The 20,812-nt window shown below is 40.0% G+C and overlaps 1 protein-coding gene and 1 long non-coding RNA gene across 2 annotated transcripts; both read left to right on the top strand.

Moving 5' to 3' along the window:
* The first annotated feature begins 1,921 nt into the window (after positions 1-1,921).
* Positions 1,922-11,863, top strand: LOC124870112 (tumor necrosis factor receptor superfamily member 14-like). Its single transcript, XM_047368619.1, has 7 exons — positions 1,922-2,209; positions 2,342-2,431; positions 5,905-6,030; positions 6,120-6,278; positions 6,365-6,449; positions 10,946-11,088; positions 11,268-11,863. Exons 1-7 carry the CDS (start codon positions 2,185-2,187, stop codon positions 11,294-11,296), a joined length of 657 nt encoding a protein of 218 aa, XP_047224575.1. The 5' UTR covers positions 1,922-2,184; the 3' UTR covers positions 11,297-11,863.
* On the top strand, positions 2,438-4,421 carry LOC124870119. The gene is made up of 2 exons (XR_007038714.1): positions 2,438-3,191; positions 3,638-4,421. It is a non-coding gene; the product is annotated as an uncharacterized LOC124870119 (long non-coding RNA).
* Positions 11,864-20,812: the final 8,949 nt, after the last annotated feature.

Raw genomic sequence — 20,812 nt, 5'->3', positions numbered from 1 at the left:
AAAATTCTTAATTTAAAACACGGACTGAGGAGAAGCAGCCTGGATCTGCAAGCAGCAGCACACATCGAACTCTCCAACCAGGTTGTAGAAAGTGTTCCAGGTTCCAACCAGGTTCCAGCATGTACAGGTCCTTCTCAAAAAATTAGCATATTGTGATAAAGTTCATTATTTTCTATAATGTCATGATGAAAATTTAATATTCATATATTTTAGATTCATTGCACACTAACTGAAATATTTCAGGTCTTTTATTGTCTTAATACGGATGATTTTGGCATACAGCTCATGAAAACCCAAAATTCCTATCTCACAAAATTAGCATATTTCATCCGACCAATAAAAGAAAAGTGTTTTTAATACAAAAAACGTCAACCTTCAAATAATCACGTACAGTTATGCACTCAATACTTGGTCGGGAATCCTTTTGCAGAAATGACTGCTTCAATGCGGCGTGGCATGGAGGCAATCAGCCTGTGGCACTGCTGAGGTCTTATGGAGGCCCAGGATGCTTCGATAGCAGCCTTTAGCTCATCCAGAGTGTTGGGTCTTGAGTCTCTCAACGTTCTCTTCACAATATCCCACAGATTCTCTATGGGGTTCAGGTCAGGAGAGTTGGCAGGCCAATTGAGCACAGTGATACCATGGTCAGTAAACCATTTACCAGTGGTTTTGGCACTGTGAGCAGGTGCCAGGTTGTGCTAAAAAATGAAATCTTCATCTCCATAAAGCTTTTCAGCAGATGGAAGCATGAAGTGCTCCAAAATCTCCTGATAGCTAGCTGCATTGACCCTGCCCTTGATAAAACACAGTGGACCAACACCAGCAGCTGACACGGCACCCCAGACCATCACTGACTGTGGGTACTTGACACTGGACTTCTGGCATTTTGGCATTTCCTTCTCCCCAGTCTTCCTCCAGACTCTGGCACCTTGATTTCCGAATGACATGCAGAATTTGCTTTCATCCGAAAAAAGTACTTTGGACCACTGAGCAACAGTCCAGTGCTGCTTCTCTGTAGCCCAGGTCAGGCGCTTCTGCCGCTGTTTCTGGTTCAAAAGTGGCTTGACCTGGGGAATGCGGCACCTGTAGCCCATTTCCTGCACACGCCTGTGCACGGTGGCTCTGGATGTTTCTACTCCACACTCAGTCCACTGCTTCCGCAGGTTCCCCAAGGTCTGGAATCGGCCCTTCTCCACAATCTTCCTCAGGGTCCGGTCACCTCTTCTCGTTGTGCAGCGTTTTCTGCCACACTTTTTCCTTCCCACAGACTTCCCACTGAGGTGCCTTGATACAGCACTCTGGGAACAGCCTATTTGTTCAGAAATTTATTTCTGTGTCTTACCCTCTTGCTTGAGGGTGTCAATAGTGGCCTTCTGGACAGCAGTCAGGTCGGCAGTCTTACCCATGATTGGGGTTTTGAGTGATGAACCAGGCTGGGAGTTTTAAAGGCCTCAGGAATCTTTTGCAGGTGTTTAGAGTTAACTCGTTGATTCAGATGATTAGGTTCATAGCTCGTTTAGAGACCCTTTTAATGATATGCTAATTTTGTGAGATAGGAATTTTGGGTTTTCATGAGCTGTATGCCAAAATCATCCGTATTAAGACAATAAAAGACCTGAAATATTTCAGTTAGTGTGCAATGAATCTAAAATATATGAATGTTAAATTTTCATCATGACATTATGGAAAATAATGAACTTTATCACAATATGCTAATTTTTTGAGAAGGACCAGTAATCTAAAGGAGAGCAGCCTGTCAGTCCGATCATGCAGAGGAATGCTTCTGGTGATTATGTAGAAATGTGGACCCTCCTCAGGCAGCAGCAGGGTGACTGTTTACTTAGAACCAATCCTGACACTAAATGGTGTGAGTTGGGTCAGTGACCTCATCTGATTAGACTTGTTTGCTTTTTGCCTCATGGATTTAAGCAGGGGTGAGGATGTAAAGTAAAATGAGGAGAGAAACGCTCTTTCCAATTGAAAACGGAATGAAAACGGTAAACTCCATAATGGAGGATTAATCGCTGCTTCCAGACAAATCTGGCAACTTTCAAGTTGCTTTCCGGGATCAAGGCGTTTGTTTCCAATGGCTTTTATTTTATTTATTTTTAAAACTTAATGAAAACATATATATCAGGCAAGTTCTTCAGAACCATATAAAGCAGCGGTGCAGTATGTAGCAGCATGTGGTCCATGCTGATCATCTTGGGTGAGTCTGATTGCCTCCGAGGAACGAAGCTGAAGTTGGCTTCCTCTCCGGAGGACAAACCTGATCATGATGACGTTGAACTTTATTGTCCCACTTTTCACTCCGTGTCTCCGTCCCTCCTGTGTTTCTTAGTGGGTTTTGCCCTGATTGAATCAGATTCAAACTGCGGACCGAAGGAGTACAGAACCAGTGATGGACAGTGCTGCCCAATGTGCCACGAAGGTACGAGAACAACGAGGAAAACCGAAACTGGAGCCATTTTGTGTGTCGAAGTCGAAATAAACGGACATATTGTGTCGTACATAGACCTCTCTACTGAGTGGGAGGGCACACTTAAGGAGACACAAGACACACACATAGAGATACACACTCCACGCCTTTATCCTGAAAGATTTGTATTTATTTATTTATTTCTGGGTGACGAAGCAACACTTTGCAGCATTCAAGTTCACTCGGAAATTTGACAATCGAGCTTTGTTGCGTTGATTTATTAATTATATACCCAGCAGATAAACAATTTTTTTTCACGCATTTAACATTATTATGGAAATACTTATTTAATCTATACTTCTACTGAAGTTGAAGATATTACTCCTTTTCCTTAGTACTCCATGAACTAACAAGATATTAACTAACCCTAACCCATGCTTCATCTGCACATTAAATTACCTTAGATTACTCTTCAAATGCAGGACTGATGATAATGAGTCAAACATGTTATACTGAAGCACCTGCAGACTCAGGACTGCCAGCTGAAGCTCTCAACACGTGTCAATAAGATCCAACAGCTTCTTACCGCAGGATCATATTGCTGTTCAAATCCAGGCTGAAATCTATATCACACATGTTTATAATTTTCTTCACACTTTGTTCTCTTTTCTCTAAAATATTTAGCATAATACTGTATCTATAGCAGTCGTCTCAGCTCGTCTGGGGTGAACAAATGCGGCAAAGACTTCAAACGGGGAAGCTTGCAGTCATGGTAAATCATCCTGCAGAAAATGACTCCAAACAACAAAGTGTAATTAGCTTCTGTTTTCTACTCAGAAAATGAACAGAAAACTACAGTCAATATAATCCAACAATCAGGAGTCAGAACCTCCTTACCTTCATTTTTCATAAAGACAAACTGTTCTGCTAGTTGATGTTTTTAATGATAAGTTATTTTCATTTTCAGACGCACTTAGTTAACCACTCTGGTTTCAACTATTTTATATGAATACTTTAAACTCAAAGCAGCAGAAAACTGATTTTAGTGTCTTGGTAGGTATAACAGATGAAAATCTAAAATAAGTTGAAAACATCTTTTGCTGTAATCTGTGTTTTCTGCAGTAAAACTCTGTGATATTGATGTTTATCACTAGTGAGATGAAATCAATTTTAAGCATTTCTCATAAATAATCAACAACACTAATATTTGTTCCACAGTGACTTTTAATGTCAGAAGACAAATGTTCTACAGCCAGCTTCCAACGTCTGGAACATGACCACATGGAGACCATACATGAATGAACAGTTGATAGTGGCTTTATGGAAGCCTGACTGTAACCTGCAATAACTGCAGCTGGTCTTATTCTATCAAGCATATAAATCTGAAACAGAACTGAGGTTGATCACATGGTTACAACTGCAGTCCATGTCTGTGTGAGTGGATACAATGCAATGAATTAACGTCAGTCCTATTATGACAACTGGTGGTTGTTATAAAGTATTTAAAGCCAAACTGCACATTGTTCTCTTCATGACCTCAGAGTTAGACCCATATGGTGGCGTGTTCTGTGGGCAGCTATTTATGTTGCATGTAACTGGACATGGGAAAAAATGATGCTGAACTCAAGTGATGTTTAAAATACAAACCCCTGGCTGTCCCATTCAGTACTTTATTGTGAACATAGTGTACACTGCTTGTCAAATGAACATCATATAAATTCTTTACAGTCTTTTCTTTAATTTTGTTTAGTATTACCTGAATACTAAGATTTCTAATTACCACCAACTTTATAGACTGTATGAAACAGCATTAATAAGGACCTGGACTGTTCAGTTTGTAGTGTGATGTTTATAAAGGATCATTTGAAGGACACAGTTTACTTATGTGTTACATTTTTACTTAAAGTCTGAAGTTAGAAAACACAAAATCCAATATGGCTGCCTTGCTTAAAAAACTTTGTGAAAGCCAACGTTAAAAATAAAGCTTTATCTGCTCTCCTGATTATTTGTATCTCATTAAATTCATCACATACTATACTATACCATAATTCAGTTCAATTCAGTTTTATTTGTATAGCACCAATTTACAACATGTCGTCTCAAGGCACTTTACAATGTCAGTTCAATCGAATTATACACATTACAAGTCAGGTTCATACATTCCAATCAATCCTAACTATCAAACAGTTCAGTCAGATTCTATTTATTATTAAAATTGGATAAAAAGTTTTTCTATCTAAGGAAACCCAGCAGATTGCATCGAGTCAGAGACTTGCAGCATTCACTCCTCCTGGATGAGCATGTAGAGACAGTGGGCAGTCACTGGTGTTGACTTTGCAGCAATCCCTCATACTGAGCATGCATGTAGCGACAGTGGAGAGGAAAAACTCCCTTTTAACAGGAAGAAACCTCCAGCAGAACCAGAACCATGTAGTATGAGAATGTATCAGAGAGAGTGAAAGTGGTCATTATGTCCTCCAGCAGCCTAAGCCTATAGCAGCATAACTACAGAGATAGCTCAGGATAACCTAAGCCACTCTAACTATAAGCTTTATCAAAAAGGAAAGTTTTAAGCCTAGCCTTAAAATTAGACAGGGTGTCTTTGTGGACATCCTGATAGTCCATACTATACTATACTATACTATACTACGCAATCTCCTGTATTCAAGATGTTCTTATGTTGTGTGATCATACAGAATAGAGAAAACACACTTTTATTAGCCTGTATTGTTTGAAAATTGAATGCAAAGTTAAGACATTTGTTCAGTGAACTAATGAAGGTAGACCAGGTACCATCAGAGCTAATGATAGCACAGGGTGAGAACCAAGGATGTATTCCTCCAGTCATCATTGTTCAACAGTTAGTCCTCTGTAATATCTGGCAAACAGAGCTATCTTCTTATTTCCCCAGAAAGAAAAAAATAATAAAGGAATTTCTTTTTTAAAGAGAGAACAAACTGAACGAATGCAGCGCTTTTAGAGTCATACCAACTGCTCAAAGTGCTTTCCGCTGAGTCTCATTTACTTATTTGCAAAAACATACACTGATAGTCAGTATGAGAAGATAACTCGGACTTTATTGTCTTGCTGAAGGACACTTTGACATGTGGCAGGGGAGGCTGAACAGCCAACACACAACTCTCTAACTGTCAGATGGCTACTCTTCTCCACTGAGACACAGCCAGCATTTTCTCTTGTATGAAGTAAAAAACATCAGAGAAATTTAGTCAGATAAAAACATTAGTCTGACTTCTAATGATAATTTCTTGTTTCCTTCGCCAGAGATGTCTCTCTGACTGCTGTCTGCTGCAGGGAAGATGTTGACTACTGATATAACCTCTGTATAATCCCACTTCAAAAACAATCTCTCTTTAACTTTACTTAAAGTCTTAAATATAAAGAGAGGCTGAGGTGATATCTGAGATTATAAAGATCTATTAATTAATTCATTAATTAGTTAAATAATTGTCCTGTTTTTTTTATAGGAACTATAGTTGGCAGAGACTGCACGATTCAGTCAGGAACACGTTGCGTCCCCTGTGACACGGGAACCTACATGAACCAACCCAACGGCCTGACCAGGTGTCTCCCCTGCTCCTTCTGTGACCCAGGTACGATCAGGTGGAAAATATTTGGTGAAATTAATAAGACAGGATGATTAATTACATCTAAAATAATGATGAGTGTTTTTACTTTTTAGGGGTTGGCCTCTTTGCCAAGCAGAACTGCACACCAACATCAGACACAGTTTGTGATGTTTTAAGCGGATATTTCTGCAAAAGTTTAGCAGATAGTACAGGATGTAGCACAGCAGAGAAACATTCAGTGTGTGATCCTGGACAGAGAATAAAACAACCTGGTGAGACTGAATTATTTCACAGTGATTTAAAACTCTTAATAACAGCTGATGTGTTTTTGTGTTAAACTTTGTCTGTTATTTTTCAGGAACCAGCAAACATGATACAGTGTGTGAAGTCTGTCAGGAAGGATCCTTTTCTCTACATGGGGTGAACTGCACTCTGTGGACAAAGTAAGATGACAGCACCTTTTAGATCATCCTTTCACTCCATGTGTTTATTATGCATCACGACTTAACTGGAAGGTCCTGACTCAGAATGGGGGGTTGAAACTGACCCACCAGTGTTATGCCCCTGATCGGCCTTGCAAGGTAGTCGTAAACCCATAACCACTTTGAACTGTATGGTTGCCCCTGGTCCCCAGCCGGAATGGCGTCTTTCTTTCTGGGTCTGGTGAAACGTTGGTGGCTCAATGAATTTGTAGTACTGGCTGTTTCAGCGCAGAGTTGTCAATTTCTGGAAGGAGTGGGTCCAAAGATGTTAATTTAACATGTGCAGTGTGATTCACTAAAGCAGCAAATAATTAAGCTCATTAGTAGTCTGCCATTATTTTGCTGCTCCCAAAAGGCGGCAGCACTTTGCAACAGCACTGAGGACAGATGGCAGGTATGATGGCTATGTGGAGAAGATGCAGACAGAGAAGAAGGAGAAGAAGAGAAGGGACACAAACTCAGCAGAGTAACTTCTGGCATCTGGATCATTCCAACAAACTGGGGTTTGCTGTGGTTTAATCACCTCCTCTTCCTACTCACAATGACCTGACTGATAGCCTGGAACTCAACAAACTGCTCTTCAGTTTCGCTTCTGCTTGTGAGTGACTGAAAGGAGGCTCACTTTGGAAAACTCTGAGGCGAAGAGTAATTCTCATTAAGACCTGTTAATGGTTCCCAACTTCATAAGAAACGTCCCACATCAATTAACAGGCTACGTGCTTCCAAATACCATGAGCTGATGTTACCTTTACATATTAATAACTTGTTATGTTACAAGTCAGACAAACATTCAGTTGTTTTAAAAATTAGTGATCTGACTGGCTCCTCGCCTCTGCCTGTTGCTCCACATCTGCAGTCCATGTGAACCCTGCAGTCCATCAGTCCATGTGAACCCTGCAGTCCATGTGAACCCTGCAGTCCATGTGTAATCTGCAGTCCATGTGTAATCTGCAGTCCATGTGTAATCTGCAGTCCATGTGAACCCAGCAGTCCATGTGTAATCTGCAGTCCATGTGTAATCTGCAGTCCATGTGAACCCTGCAGTCCATGTGAACCCTGCAGTCCATGTGAACCCTGCAGTCCATGTGTAATCTGCAGTCCATGTGAACCCTGCAATCCATGTGTAATCTGCAGTCCATGTGTAATCTGCAGTCCATGTGAACCCTGCAGTCCATGTGTAATCTGCAGTCCATGTGTAATCTGCAGTCCATGTGTAATCTGCAGTCCATGTGAACCCTGCAGTCCATGTGAACCCTGCAGTCCATGTGAACCCTGCAGTCCATGTGTAATCTGCAGTCCATGTGAACCCTGCAATCCATGTGTAATCTGCAGTCCATGTGTAATCTGCAGTCCATGTGTAATCTGCAGTCCATGTGTAATCTGCAGTCCATGTGAACCCTGCAGTCCATGTGAACCCTGCAGTCCATGTGTACCCTGCAGTCCATGTGTAATCTGCAGTCCATGTGTAATCTGCAGTCCATGTGAACCCTGCAGTCCACGTGAACCCTGCAGTCCACATGGACTTGAATAAAAGGTGCTGATGCAGTCAGATGTGTGAACAGTGGTAATGAGAGAGCAACATACAGAGAGAAGCTGTTTATCTCACTAATAACAAACTTTACCACTGATAAACACAGAGAAATACCTGTCCACTCCTCTCTGTGGAAAAAGAGCTGCTTCATATTCATGAGTGCTGCAGTTTGTTATAGAAATTATTTCTGTTTTCAAAAGATAGGCTCTTGTTACAAGCTACTTTTCCACTTGATCTAATGGTTGTGATTAAAAATACGCACCAACTTTACAGTCACTATGTACGTTATGTTATTCACATTAAAGGCGATGCAACGCCTCGGCCCCCTCAAAGCTTCCCCCAATCTCTAAAATGAATGAAGATTCCTACAAATACGGCCAACCAGTTTCCAGATATTTAAAGGATGAGTCCAGTATATACTTTGTGGCCCATCCTATCCCATGATTCATTGCAAGTCGAGGCAGTTTGCTCAAACAGCCCCTCTCTTCCAATGGTGGAAGAGAGGGGCCAAAACTTGGATATATTACACTTTCTGTGGCACAAAAGAATCGTTTCTGATGTTTTCAGGCAAGAATGTAGCTGTGTAAGCCTAAATTATCTGCTTAATTGAAAAAGTACTCCGACGTAATCAGAGATCTCCGTTATTGGCCCTATTGCCTCCTCGCCTCACCAGCTGTCAGCCGCCCAGGCGGTCGAGGCTCGCTATACCCGGAGAACACAGCGCTAACATTAGCAGGAGGCACGAGGCTACTGCTATCAGAAAAATGGCCAGGACATCATAACAATCCACAATAAGTTAATGTCGAAAATAAAGTTTATTGCCATTTCTGTGTTATTTGCAGCTTAACACTTTGTTGTGTCCGTTGTTTCCATAGACAGAAGGAACTTATCCCTTAATCAGATGAAGTATTTCAGCAAATCCTTCTTGACTCTGGGGGAGGTTGCTGAAGGTACTCCTACTGATGTGGGAACATTTCCATGAGCAATAAAATATAACCAGACACTTTGAAGAGGTTCTGATGCTTGGGGACGGTGTAATGAATTGTGTGGGTTAATACACCCAACAACTGAACCGAACTTATCCTCTTTCAGGGTAGGGATACTTGAGTTTGGACTACAAAGGTGCAGGTAGAAATAAAAATGGCAGATATGTGAAATTGATCAGCAGGAAGTCCTTGACCTTATTCAGCTGTTCTGCAGGAAATACTGTGACGTAACAGTTCAAAAAACATAACGGATGATGAACGGACTGAAAAATATGAATCAAACAAAATACAACTCAGCACCTGGAGAGACTAAATTCAATTGTTCTACATTCCTACAGACTCCAATTACACACCAAAATGTATTACAGTTTTTTGCTGGATGCACTAGGAGTTACTAAACCTACATATCTGAGAGGAACCATAAGGTCATTGAGCCCCTGAGGAGTCCGACCACTCAAACATTCAAAAACATATTTAGTTTTTTAAGAACATGGCAAAGATGAAATCTAACAGGTTTTCTGTCCAAAATTTGGATTGCTGTCGCTGGAGACCAGGAGGTGACACAGTAACTTAATTCAATTCAATTCAAAAATATTTTAGTAATCCCAAAGGGAAATTAAATCAATAAAATAAAATAAAAATAAAAATGAAATGAAATAAATAAAATAAAATGAAATGAAATAAATGGGAGAGAATCAAAGAATGCATGAAACTATTTGCAGCATGAAATGGTAGAAAAACTTTAATTAGTTTAAATGTAAGTAAGGTCTGTTTTAGCTACTCTGCTCACTATTTTAACTTGTTTTTCACATTTTAAATGAGAATCCAGAACAACATCAATATATTTCACTTTAATGTCTGACTGTAAGGCTGAAGAGTATATTTAGGAATGAATAACTCCTTCATCTTTATTCCTTGATGTAGAAATGAGCTATACCTGTTTGAAAAGTTTATTCATAATTAGACCAGCATTATGATGTTTAAATCCAGGTTCAGCCTGTTCAGCAGAACAGGAATACACTTTTAAATGTAAAAATGTTGCTGGCATTTGCATAGAAATATTTAATGTATTCTGTTTGCTCAGAAAGTTAATATGTAAGTGTTAAAGTTATACATTTTGCTAATAAACTGGAAATCTTATTTGTCATCAGTGTATTTGGTTAAATTAACAAAAAAAGCAAACAGAGCAAAACGCTTCACGCTGTCATGGTTGCTAAGCATCAGGTAAGGGCAGGAACAGCTGGTGAAGGTCTTATTTCACCGTCTTATTTAACAGCTGATCACTTCCAGTCTTCTCAGCCTGTGAAGGACCTGGTCTATGTTGACCAGGTCCTTCACAGGATGCAGCCCCTGAATTTGAACACAGTCTGTCTTCATTTTTGTCCTGTTGTCTTTCTTGTGTTTTCTCTCAGACGGCATACGTTAAATAAACCTTCCCTGTATTCCACTTTTTTTTTTACTTCTAGGCTCTACAGTTGTGGGACAGATGTTGACCTTCCAGGGTCTCCTGTTTCATGTGTAGACTCTATTAACAGTCCTTCTCTAGCCTTACTCCTACACCAGTAACCAATAATGAGCTCTCTACCACTGAGCTACTATCGCCCTCTGCTGGACTGTACTGCTGCAGAGGAACTGCAGGAGTCTGAAGAGTTGTTTACTATGAGGACTAAACTGAAGAGTCATTATTGGAAGATCTCCTCAGGCTCCTTATCACAAGCTATACATCAGGGGTCTCAGTCACCCAGCCTGTCCTTATCATCACTGACAGCAGAAAGACCAGATTACATTTGGTTTTTATGTTCCAGCCTCTTTAGAGAATAATGATGGCTGGAAAACATGTGAACAGCTTGGAATCTAAAATGTGACAGCTCCTTAAAGGCAGAGCATATGTTTGAATTTGTCAGGAGAAGACTAAAATGTATTTCTCTTTTCTCAAACAGATGCTCTGAAAGCCAAACCTTGGTCCAAGAAGGAAGCTTAACGAGTGACGTTGTCTGCAGGAGTGGATCATTAAGAAACCGATATAGTTTGTTGCTGCCTTGTATTATGTGTGTTTTTGCCATTGGTTCACTGCTGTTCACAGGTTTGTGCTTATTTGAATAACTATTTCATTTACCTTTGTAAATCATTCTAACCTTTTTAACATCTTCACTAATGTACTACAATGTGAGTCTGCACAGATGCTGTACTAGTTAGCACTTTTTCCTCTTTACCCATCTTTATGTTTGGTTGATTCTTATGAACTTTCCTGTGCCACCCTAGGATGGCAAAACATGCAGAAAACCTCCTAAAAAGACAGAGGATGTCCAGGCCCAGGAGGGAGACTAAGACAGCGTTTCAGTGGAACTGAAATATAGCCCCTCCAATGAGGTTTGGTTTTATTCCAGAGTCTCTACCTAGTTCGATGTGGCCGGGAAACCTCCAAAGGAAAGAGATCCGCAGGTATCCTGATCAGATGTCCGAAACACCTCAGATGACTCCTTTCCAAGTGCGAAATCTTAAGACTGAGAACGTCTGAGCCCCTGAGACCAAAGCTCAACCAAACGTTTGCTGGCCAATCAAGCATCGTAACACCATGGTCACTAAACCAGCTGTTGGTACTGTAGGCCAGTACCAAGTCCTGCTGGAAAATGAAACCAGCATCTCTATAAAGACTGTCAGCAGAAGAGGTCATGAAGTGCTTTAAAATTCCCTGGTAAACGGTCGTGTTGACTTTCGACTTCAGAAAAACTATTGGACCAACACTAGAAGACGACATGAAACCTCAAATTGTCATTTACTGTTCACATGTTGATTCTGTGCCTCTCCACTCTTCCTCCAGCTCTTGATTTCCAAATAAAATACAAAATTAGCTTTCATCTGAGTAAACTGAGCAGCAGTTCAACCCTTTTTTCTCCCAAGCACAGATTAGAAGCTTCTCATGCTGTGTCTGGTTCAGGAGAGCCTAACACAAAGAATGTGACAGTTGTAGTCCATGTACTGAGTCCCATTGTGTAGCTCTTGATGCTCTGACTCCGCCTGCTGTCCAAGCTCCCCCAAACTCTTCAAAAGACTTTGCTTCACAATCCTTTTGTACTAAACCTTTTCTTTCCACTAAACTTTCCATTAATATGCTTAGATACAACAATCTGAGCAGCCAGCTTCTTTAATAATGATCTCATGCAGCTTCCTTCCTTGTGAAGGGAGTCACACAGATGGCAGGCCACAAACTTATTCGAATAAAAAAAAATTGGCGTCTAACGATTGTGCTGCTGAAATTTTGGTTTGTGCTATTATCATTTTAAAGATATTAATAAAGGTTTCCAGAGGTCATCAAAGGTCAACCACCCCTCCTCCCCAACACACACACACTCACACACACACACACCTTAATGGAAGTAAACAAAATTGGTGCCAATCAGTTCTTATCTTTGTGCTGCTTCAGCTTTAAAAAATGTTAAAGGTTTAAATAGGTCAAAGGTCAACCAGCAACCCCTGTTAAAAAAAATCAGACAAAACCAGTGTCAAACGTATGTGTTACTAAAGGTTTGGTTTGTACTGTTTGAAGTTTCTATTTTATAAACCGTAGTTTTTTAAGGACAAGCATCTTCTTGCTCACATGTTTACAGTTTGATTACAAGAGAATTAAAGAAAATTCAATTTTACATTTTAACCAAGGACAGAATTTGAACAAAATGCATGAATACTACGCCGGATAACACATGACTCAGAATTCATACCTGCATATTTGACCAACAGTAGATTTAAAAACTGGAGAAACTTAGGAACTACTTCATTTTCAATAATATCGAATAATAAAGGATTAATGACTTTCTAACAACTTAGAAACTCCTTTAACCTAAAGAAACATGATTTCTTCAGATACCTTCAACTGAGACATTACTATCACAGAAACAAATGGACAACAGAGAGAGGATTAAATGTGATAAAAATATTTAAGGAAGCACATAAAGGTAGTGCCACCAGAAAACTGATCTCCAAAATGTACACATCCTCGCAGCTAGAGAGAGGTCACTCCACAACATATGTTAAAATAAGATGGGAGAAGGAAGCTAATATAAATGTAACTGGGGAGGACTGGCTCAACATCTGTAAAACACAGTCATCTACTTCAAGCTCCGGTCTGTGGAGAGTGTTTACATGGAAAAATATTCTAAGATTTTTCATCACTCCAAAAATCAAAGGGTTCCAGACTAACAGACCTGAGCTTTTATTTAAATGTTTATTCTAAGCCAGTAAGAAAACGCATATCATTCAAAAATAAGTATAGTGTTCTACAGAGTACAAAAATAATAACAATAATAATACTAACAATGATTTGAAAAGGAGTGGGATGAAGAAAAACTTTAGTCCCACCCCCTGTTCACATTCCTTAAGAAATTACATGATTGTTGCCATTTACAGTTTAATAACTAAATCTTCACTGTCATATCAGCATAGCATAGTGCATCAATAACATTATAAAAAAATAATCAACATATTCAATATATAGTTATTATAACCACAATATACAAATATACATTACAGGTCCAGTCAGACCCCTCTGCCAATAACCATGTATTGTGACCAAACTGTTTCTTTATTTCTTGATTTAAATTGATGAATATTTGGACATTGCTTGAGCTGCGATCCCAATCGGTTCCAAAGTTTAACACCACACACAGACACACAAAAATATTTCCTAGTAGTTCTCACCGCTTGGACCTTAAAGTTACCACAGCCCCTCAAATAATAACCCCCTTCTCTCTATGTAAAGAGCTTTTGGATGTTAGTGGGTAATGTATTTTTACTGGCTATATGTAAAAATCTACTAAATCAAACATTTTTTAGCAATTTAGACTGCCAGAATAAAGTATTAGTGTGATCACAAAACCCTACTTTATGTACAACTCTCACAGCACGTTTTTGGAGTATAAAGAGGGGATGAAGTAAACTTCTATACTTATTGTCCCAGATTCCTATACAGTAGGTCAAGTAGGGCAAAACTAATGTGCAATACAATAATCGTAGTGCATTATATTCCAAGAAGTATTTAACTTTATTAATAATAATTGAGACACTTTTAGAAATTTTACTTTGTATGTGTCTGATGTGTGGTTTCCAGCTCAATTTGCTTTCAATAGTTATTCCCACAAAATGTATTTCTGACACGGTATCAATATCAACACCATCTACAGGTCCTTCTCAAAATATTAGCATATTGTGATAAAGTTCATTATTTTCCATAATGTCATGATGAAAATTTAACATTCATATATTTTAGATTCATTGCACACTAACTGAAATATTTCAGGTCTTTTATTGTCTTAATACGGATGATTTTGGCATACAGCTCATGAAAACCCAAAATTCCTATCTCACAAAATTAGCATATTTCATCCGACCAATAAAAGAAAAGTGTTTTTAATACAAAAAACGTCAACCTTCAAATAATCATGTACAGTTATGCACTCAATACTTGGTCGGGAATCCTTTTGCAGAAATTACTGCTTCAATGCGGCGTGGCATGGAGGCAATCAGCCTGTGGCACTGCTGAGGTCTTATGGAGGCCCAGGATGCTTCGATAGCGGCCTTTAGCTTATCCAGAGTGTTGAGTCTTGAGTCTCTCAACGTTCTCTTCACAATATCCCACAGATTCTCTATGGGGTTCAGGTCAGGAGAGTTGGCAGGCCAATTGAGCACAGTGATACCATGGTCAGTAAACCATTTACTAGTGGTTTTGGCACTGTGAGCAGGTGCCAGGTCGTGCTGAAAAATGAAATCTTCATCTCCATAAAGCTTTTCAGCAGATGGAAGCATGAAGTGCTCCAAAATCTCCTGATAGCTAGCTGCATTGACCCTGCCCTTGATAAAACACAGTGGACCAACACCAGCAGCTGACACGGCACCCCAGACCATCACTGACTGTGGGTACTTGACACTGGACTTCTGGCATTTTGGCATTTCCTTCTCCCCAGTCTTCCTCCAGACTCTGGCACCTTGATTTCCGAATGACATGCAGAATTTGCTTTCATCCGAAACAAGTACTTTGGACAACTGAGCAACAGTCCAGTGCTGCTTCTCTGTAGCCCAGGTCAGGCGCTTCTGCCGCTGTTTCTGGTTCAAAAGTGGCTTGACCTGGGGAATGCGGCACCTGTAACCCATTTCCTGCACACGCCTGTGCACGGTGGCTCTGGATGTTTCTACTCCAGACTCAGTCCACTGCTTCCGCAGGTTCCCCAAGGTCGGGAATCGGCCCTTCTCCACAATCTTCCTCAGGGTCCGGTCACCTCTTCTCGTTGTGCAGCGTTTTCTGCCACACTTTTTCCTTCCCACAGACTTCCCACTGAGGTGCCTTGATACAGCACTCTGGGAACAGCCTATTTGTTCAGAAATTTCTTTCTGTGTCTTACCCTCTTGCTTGAGGGTGTCAATAGTGGCCTTCTGGACAGCAGTCAGGTCGGCAGTCTTACCCATGATTGGGGTTTTGAGTGATGAACCAGGCTGGGAGTTTTAAAGGCCTCAGGAATCTTTTGCAGGTGTTTAGAGTTAACTCGTTGATTCAGATGATTAGGTTCATAGCTCGTTTAGAGACCCTTTTAATGATATGCTAATTTTGTGAGATAGGAATTTTGGGTTTTCATGAGCTGTATGCCAAAATCATCCGTATTAAGACAATAAAAGACCTGAAATATTTCAGTTAGTGTGCAATGAATCTAAAATATATGAATGTTAAATTTTCATCACGACATTATGGAAAATAATGAACTTTATCACAATATGCTAATATTTTGAGAAGGACCTGTATATGTATTACTGAGTTAAACATTTTCCTTGTAATTTCCAAAGAACATTACTTTAGTTTTATTTAAATCTAGAGATAATTTATTGATATCCATCCATGATTTTAGTTTAAGTAGTTCATTATTTATATTGTATACTAAATCACTATAACTATCACTAGAATAAAATATATTGGTGTCATCCCCAAATAGAATTAAGTTAATAATTTAGATACATTAAATATATCATTAATATATAAATTAAACAACATTGGACCCAATACAGATCTCTGATTCAAACCCACCCATTCTCACATACTGTTGTCTCTTCATTAAATAGCTTTGAATCCAACTCAAAGCCACTCCCCAAATGCCATATCTTTCCAGTTTGTTTAGTAATATTTTATGATTCAAAGTATCAAAGGCTTTTTTAAGTCAATAAATATTCCCGCTGCATATTTCTTCTTATCTAAACTATTTGATGTTGACTTAGCTGACCTAAACCCATACTGACATTCATTGATTATATTATGTTTTTCTATACATTTCTGTAATCTATTATTGAAGAGTTTTTCGAAGATTTTAGAAAACTGAGGGTGCAGAGAGACATGTCTATAGTTAGTGAAAATGTGTTTGTTTCCATTCTTGTATAGTTGTATTAATTTAGCAATTTTCATTTTACTTGGAAAAGTTCCTGTTTAAAATGATAGATTACATTTATATGTTAATGGTTTAAAGATACAATGTATAATTCCTTTTACTAATGTCATATCTATATCATAACAATCAGTAGATGATTTGTTCTTACACTTATTAACAATATCTATTAATTCTACCTCAATTACTCCAGACAAAAACATCGTCTTTGAATTTATTTCTATGGATGAATTATCCAATTTATTATTGCTTAAACATTTCAATGGGATTTTATCTGCCAAGTCTGGCCCAACATTAACGAAAAGAATTATTGAAACTATCTACAATTTCATTCATTTATAATTATCACTGTTCTTATCACTAAAATAGTCTGAATATGTATTTATTTTTATGTATTCCCCTTTATAAAAGTTATAACAGTTTATAACAATTTCAGTGTTTTGGGGAAACGTGATCAAAGAAATTATCGGTTCAGAAATGGACTGCTCTTTCAGTTATTTGTATTTGGGGAATTTATCAACAGGTATAAAGAAACAAGACAGATACTTAATAGAAATTCTGGAGACCAGCCTCAAAAAAGCAATAACTAGAAAATTGTTCAGTAAGAAGCATCCTTCTATTTCAGAAAGGAAAGAGATCATAGGGGAGATTTATAGGATGGAGCATCTGATCTTCTCTCTGAGATATGCAAGTGCTAAATGTGAGATGTCCTGGAAACCTTGGACATCTCATATGGAGCTTAAGTAGTGAAAGTGCTTCTTCTGTCCTGTGCAGATGTCTTATTCTATAACTTGTAGAACTGATATGTTTTTTTCCTGCGGTTCCCAATAGTTTTGATGAATATGATGTACAAATTAACGTGTCTCTGTGACTCAGCTTTTTATTTACACATTAAAACTGATCAAATTTGTGAACCTGTATTGACCCTGTCTGCTATGTTCACTGATATATTTATGTTTATTTGATCCATGTAAAATTATCTATTAACAAAAATAAAGTTAAAACAAACCAAAAAAAAATAAATGTAATTCACTAGTTTTAAATTCGGTTCAGTCAGGTTAATGTGAATGAATTCATGTTCATAATTTACCACATAGACGTTCATTTGTCATATTTCGTCTTAAATAAAGTAAAAAAATGTACACATATGTCACGACATCATTTACAAGTAAGCATGTGCGTTATCCTAGTGCCTAGTATGTGTTTTATTCTCGTCTTGTCTTTGTTCACCTAAATATTTTATATTGGTTGAATCACAGCTGCCATCGTTCACAAATGTAAATGCTTTAGTTATATGAAGAAAATACTGAAACCTGGCACTGAAGACCATGTAGGCTAGTTTATAATTGCAGTGATGTTTAACACTCTTACCTTATCTATGCAGCACAGATGGGATTTGCCATAAGTTTGTTGCTTTACCCTTTAAACTGTTATCGCAGCCAGAAACACAGAATAATACCGTATAACTGTCAGATACTGAAGCAGCAGAACTCACTCACTGCATGTTTTTCATCACTTCTGCTGCCCCCTCCCCCCCAAAAAAGATTTGGCTCATCTGCATATTACCTTGGTTTGAGCACATTATGTGACAAAATCTTCAGTCGTATACGAATTAAATCTGCGCTGTTCTTTTGGAGACTTGCCTCCATGATGGTCCTAGAGAAGAGTTAGGAGCTCCAGCCTCTTTGCTCAGCTTTGCCATATCTCCTGCCCATAAACTATAGAAATGGGAGACAAACCCCTTCAGTTTAAGCTGTCAGTTTTAAGCATGAGCCTACAGGTAATATGCCTACATATAAGGTCAAGCTGATGGGAGGACAGTCAACCTTAAAGCAGTGGGAGATGAATAAGCCTACATTATCATAGGGATATTCACAAGGGCAGCAAAAAACACCCCTTATCTGTACAAACAGCTGAACAGTATCTGCACTGCCTACACGCGTGCACACACACACACACACACACAGTAGTCACACTTAGCACTTGCCTTGAGGGAAAATGCCGTGACACACCTAGTGTCAAACATGGTGGTGGCAGTGTGATGGTTTGGGGCTGCTTTTCTCCTTTAGTACCAGCGTGACTTGCGGTAATTGATGGAACCATAAATTCAGCTCTCTAGCATTAAATCCTGAATGGGAATGTCTGACCATCAGTTTGTATCATTAAGCTGAAAAATACTTCAGTTCTGCAGGAGAATAATGAAGGTTTTGTAGTGGCCTAGTCAACATCTGGACTTAAAGCTCATTGATATGTTGTGACCTTACCTTAAATATGCATTTCATCTTAGAAAACCCTCAAATGGGCCTGAAATAAAACAGCAAAGCAGAGTGGGCTAAAAATCCCTCTAAATTGATGGAAAACACTCATTGCCAGTTATCACAAACTCTTGATGGCACCAAGGGTGGAACAACCAGTCATTAGTTTTTGAGGAAAATAGCTTTTCCCATAGGTCCACCTTGCTTTCTATAGCTTTCTTTTCCTTAATAAATGAAAATCATTTAACAACTACTTTTTGTATTTAAGTTGTTTCTTTTGTTTTGTTTTTACCATGAGCAGCATTAGAGTTATAGAGTTGCTTAATTCCTTCCACTGTTCTTTATGTTGTACTGGATCCAAAAGCAGGAAAAGTTTAAATCATCATTTAACATTTAACTGTTTACCAGAATCAGAATCAGAATCAGAAAAGCTTCATTGCCAAGTACGTTTTTGGACATACAAGGAATTTGTTTTGGCGTAGTCGGTGCAATACAGTACAAATTAAACAGTATAAACATATCTACAATATAATATAAATATATGTGCAGTTTTAAGTGAGTGAGAGTAAATATAGAGCAGTATAAGATGCAAGAGCAATATAACAGTGCAGGTGATCATTGTGCAAGTAAAGCAGTGCAAGTAAAGCAGGAGTCCAAGCTGAGCGTTAATGTAACACATAGAGTTACAAGTTACAAGTGTCCTGTCAGCAAAAAAAGGGGGGGTGTGGGGGAAAGGGAGAGTGTCAGGGTGGTTTCCGGGCTTTGTTAACCAGGCTGGTGGCAGATGGGAAAAAACTGTTCTTGTGGCGTGAGGTTTTGGTCCGGATGGACCGCAGCCTCCTGCCAGAGGGGAGAGTCTCAAAGAGTCTGTGACCGGGGTGGGAGGGATCAGCCAGAATCTTCCCTGCCCGCTTCAGGGTCCTGGAGGTGTACAGTTCCTGGAGCGACAGTAGACTGCAGCCAATCACCTTCTCAGCAGACCGAATGACACGCTGCAGCCTGCCCTTATCCTTGGCTGTAGCAGCGGCGTACCAGATGGTGATGGAGGAGGTGAGGATGGACTCAATGATGGCTGTGTAGAAGTGCACCATCATAGTCTTTGGCAGGTTGAATTTCTTCAGCTGCCGCAGGAAGAACATCCTCTGCTGGGCTTTCTTGATGAGGGAGCTGATGTTTGGCTCCCACTTGAGATCCTGGGAGATGATGGTTCCCAGGAAGCGGAAAGATTCCACAGTGTCAATTGTGGAGTCACAGAGGGTGATGGGGGCGGGTGGGGCTGGGTTCTGCCTGAAGTTCACAACCATCTCCACTGTCTTTAGAGCGTTGAGCTCAAGGTTGTTCTGGCTGCACCAGTCCAACAGATGGTCCACCTCCCATCTGTACGCAGACTCATCACCATCCGAGATGAGTCCGATCAGGGTGGTGTCGTCCGCAAACTTCAGAAGCTTGACAGACTGGTGACTGGAGGTGCAGCTGTTGGTGTACAGGGAGAAGAGCAGAGGAGAGAGAACACAGCCTTGGGGGGAACCGGTGCTGATGGTCAGGGAGTCAGAGACGTGCTTCCCCAGCCTCACGCGCTGCTTCCTGTCAGACAGGAAGTCAGTGATCCACCTGCAGGTGGAGTCGGGCACACTCAGCTGGGAGAGCTTCTCCTGTAGCAGAACTGGGACGATGGTGTTGAAGGCAGAGCTGAAATCCACAAACAGGATCCTGGCGTAGGTTCCTGTGGAGTCCAGGTGCCGGAGGATGAAGTGAAGGGCTAGGTTGACTGCATCATCTACAGACCTGTTGGCTCTGTAGGCAAACTGCAGGGGGTCCAGGAGGGGGTCGGTGATGTCTTTTAGGTGTGAGAGCACAAGGCGCTCAAAGGACTTCATCACCACAGAGGTCAGGGCGACGGGTCTGAAGTCATTAAGCCCTGTGGTCCTTGGCTTCTTGGGAACAGGGACGATGGTGGAGGACTTGAAGCAGGCTGGCACATGACATGTCTCCAGTGAGGTGTTAAAAATGTCTGTGAAGACTGGAGACAGCTGATCAGCGCAGTGCTTCAGGCTGGCTGGTGAGACAGAATCCGGACCAGCAGCTTTCCGGGGGTTCTGTCTCCTGAAGAGTTTGTTGACGTCCCTCGTCCCTC

The sequence above is a fragment of the Girardinichthys multiradiatus genome, chromosome 1 (assembly GCF_021462225.1).
Source record: "Girardinichthys multiradiatus isolate DD_20200921_A chromosome 1, DD_fGirMul_XY1, whole genome shotgun sequence".
NCBI lineage: Eukaryota > Metazoa > Chordata > Actinopteri > Cyprinodontiformes > Goodeidae > Girardinichthys > Girardinichthys multiradiatus.
Note: the sequence above shows the minus strand (reverse complement) of the source record. Positions and strands in the feature narration are given on the sequence as shown.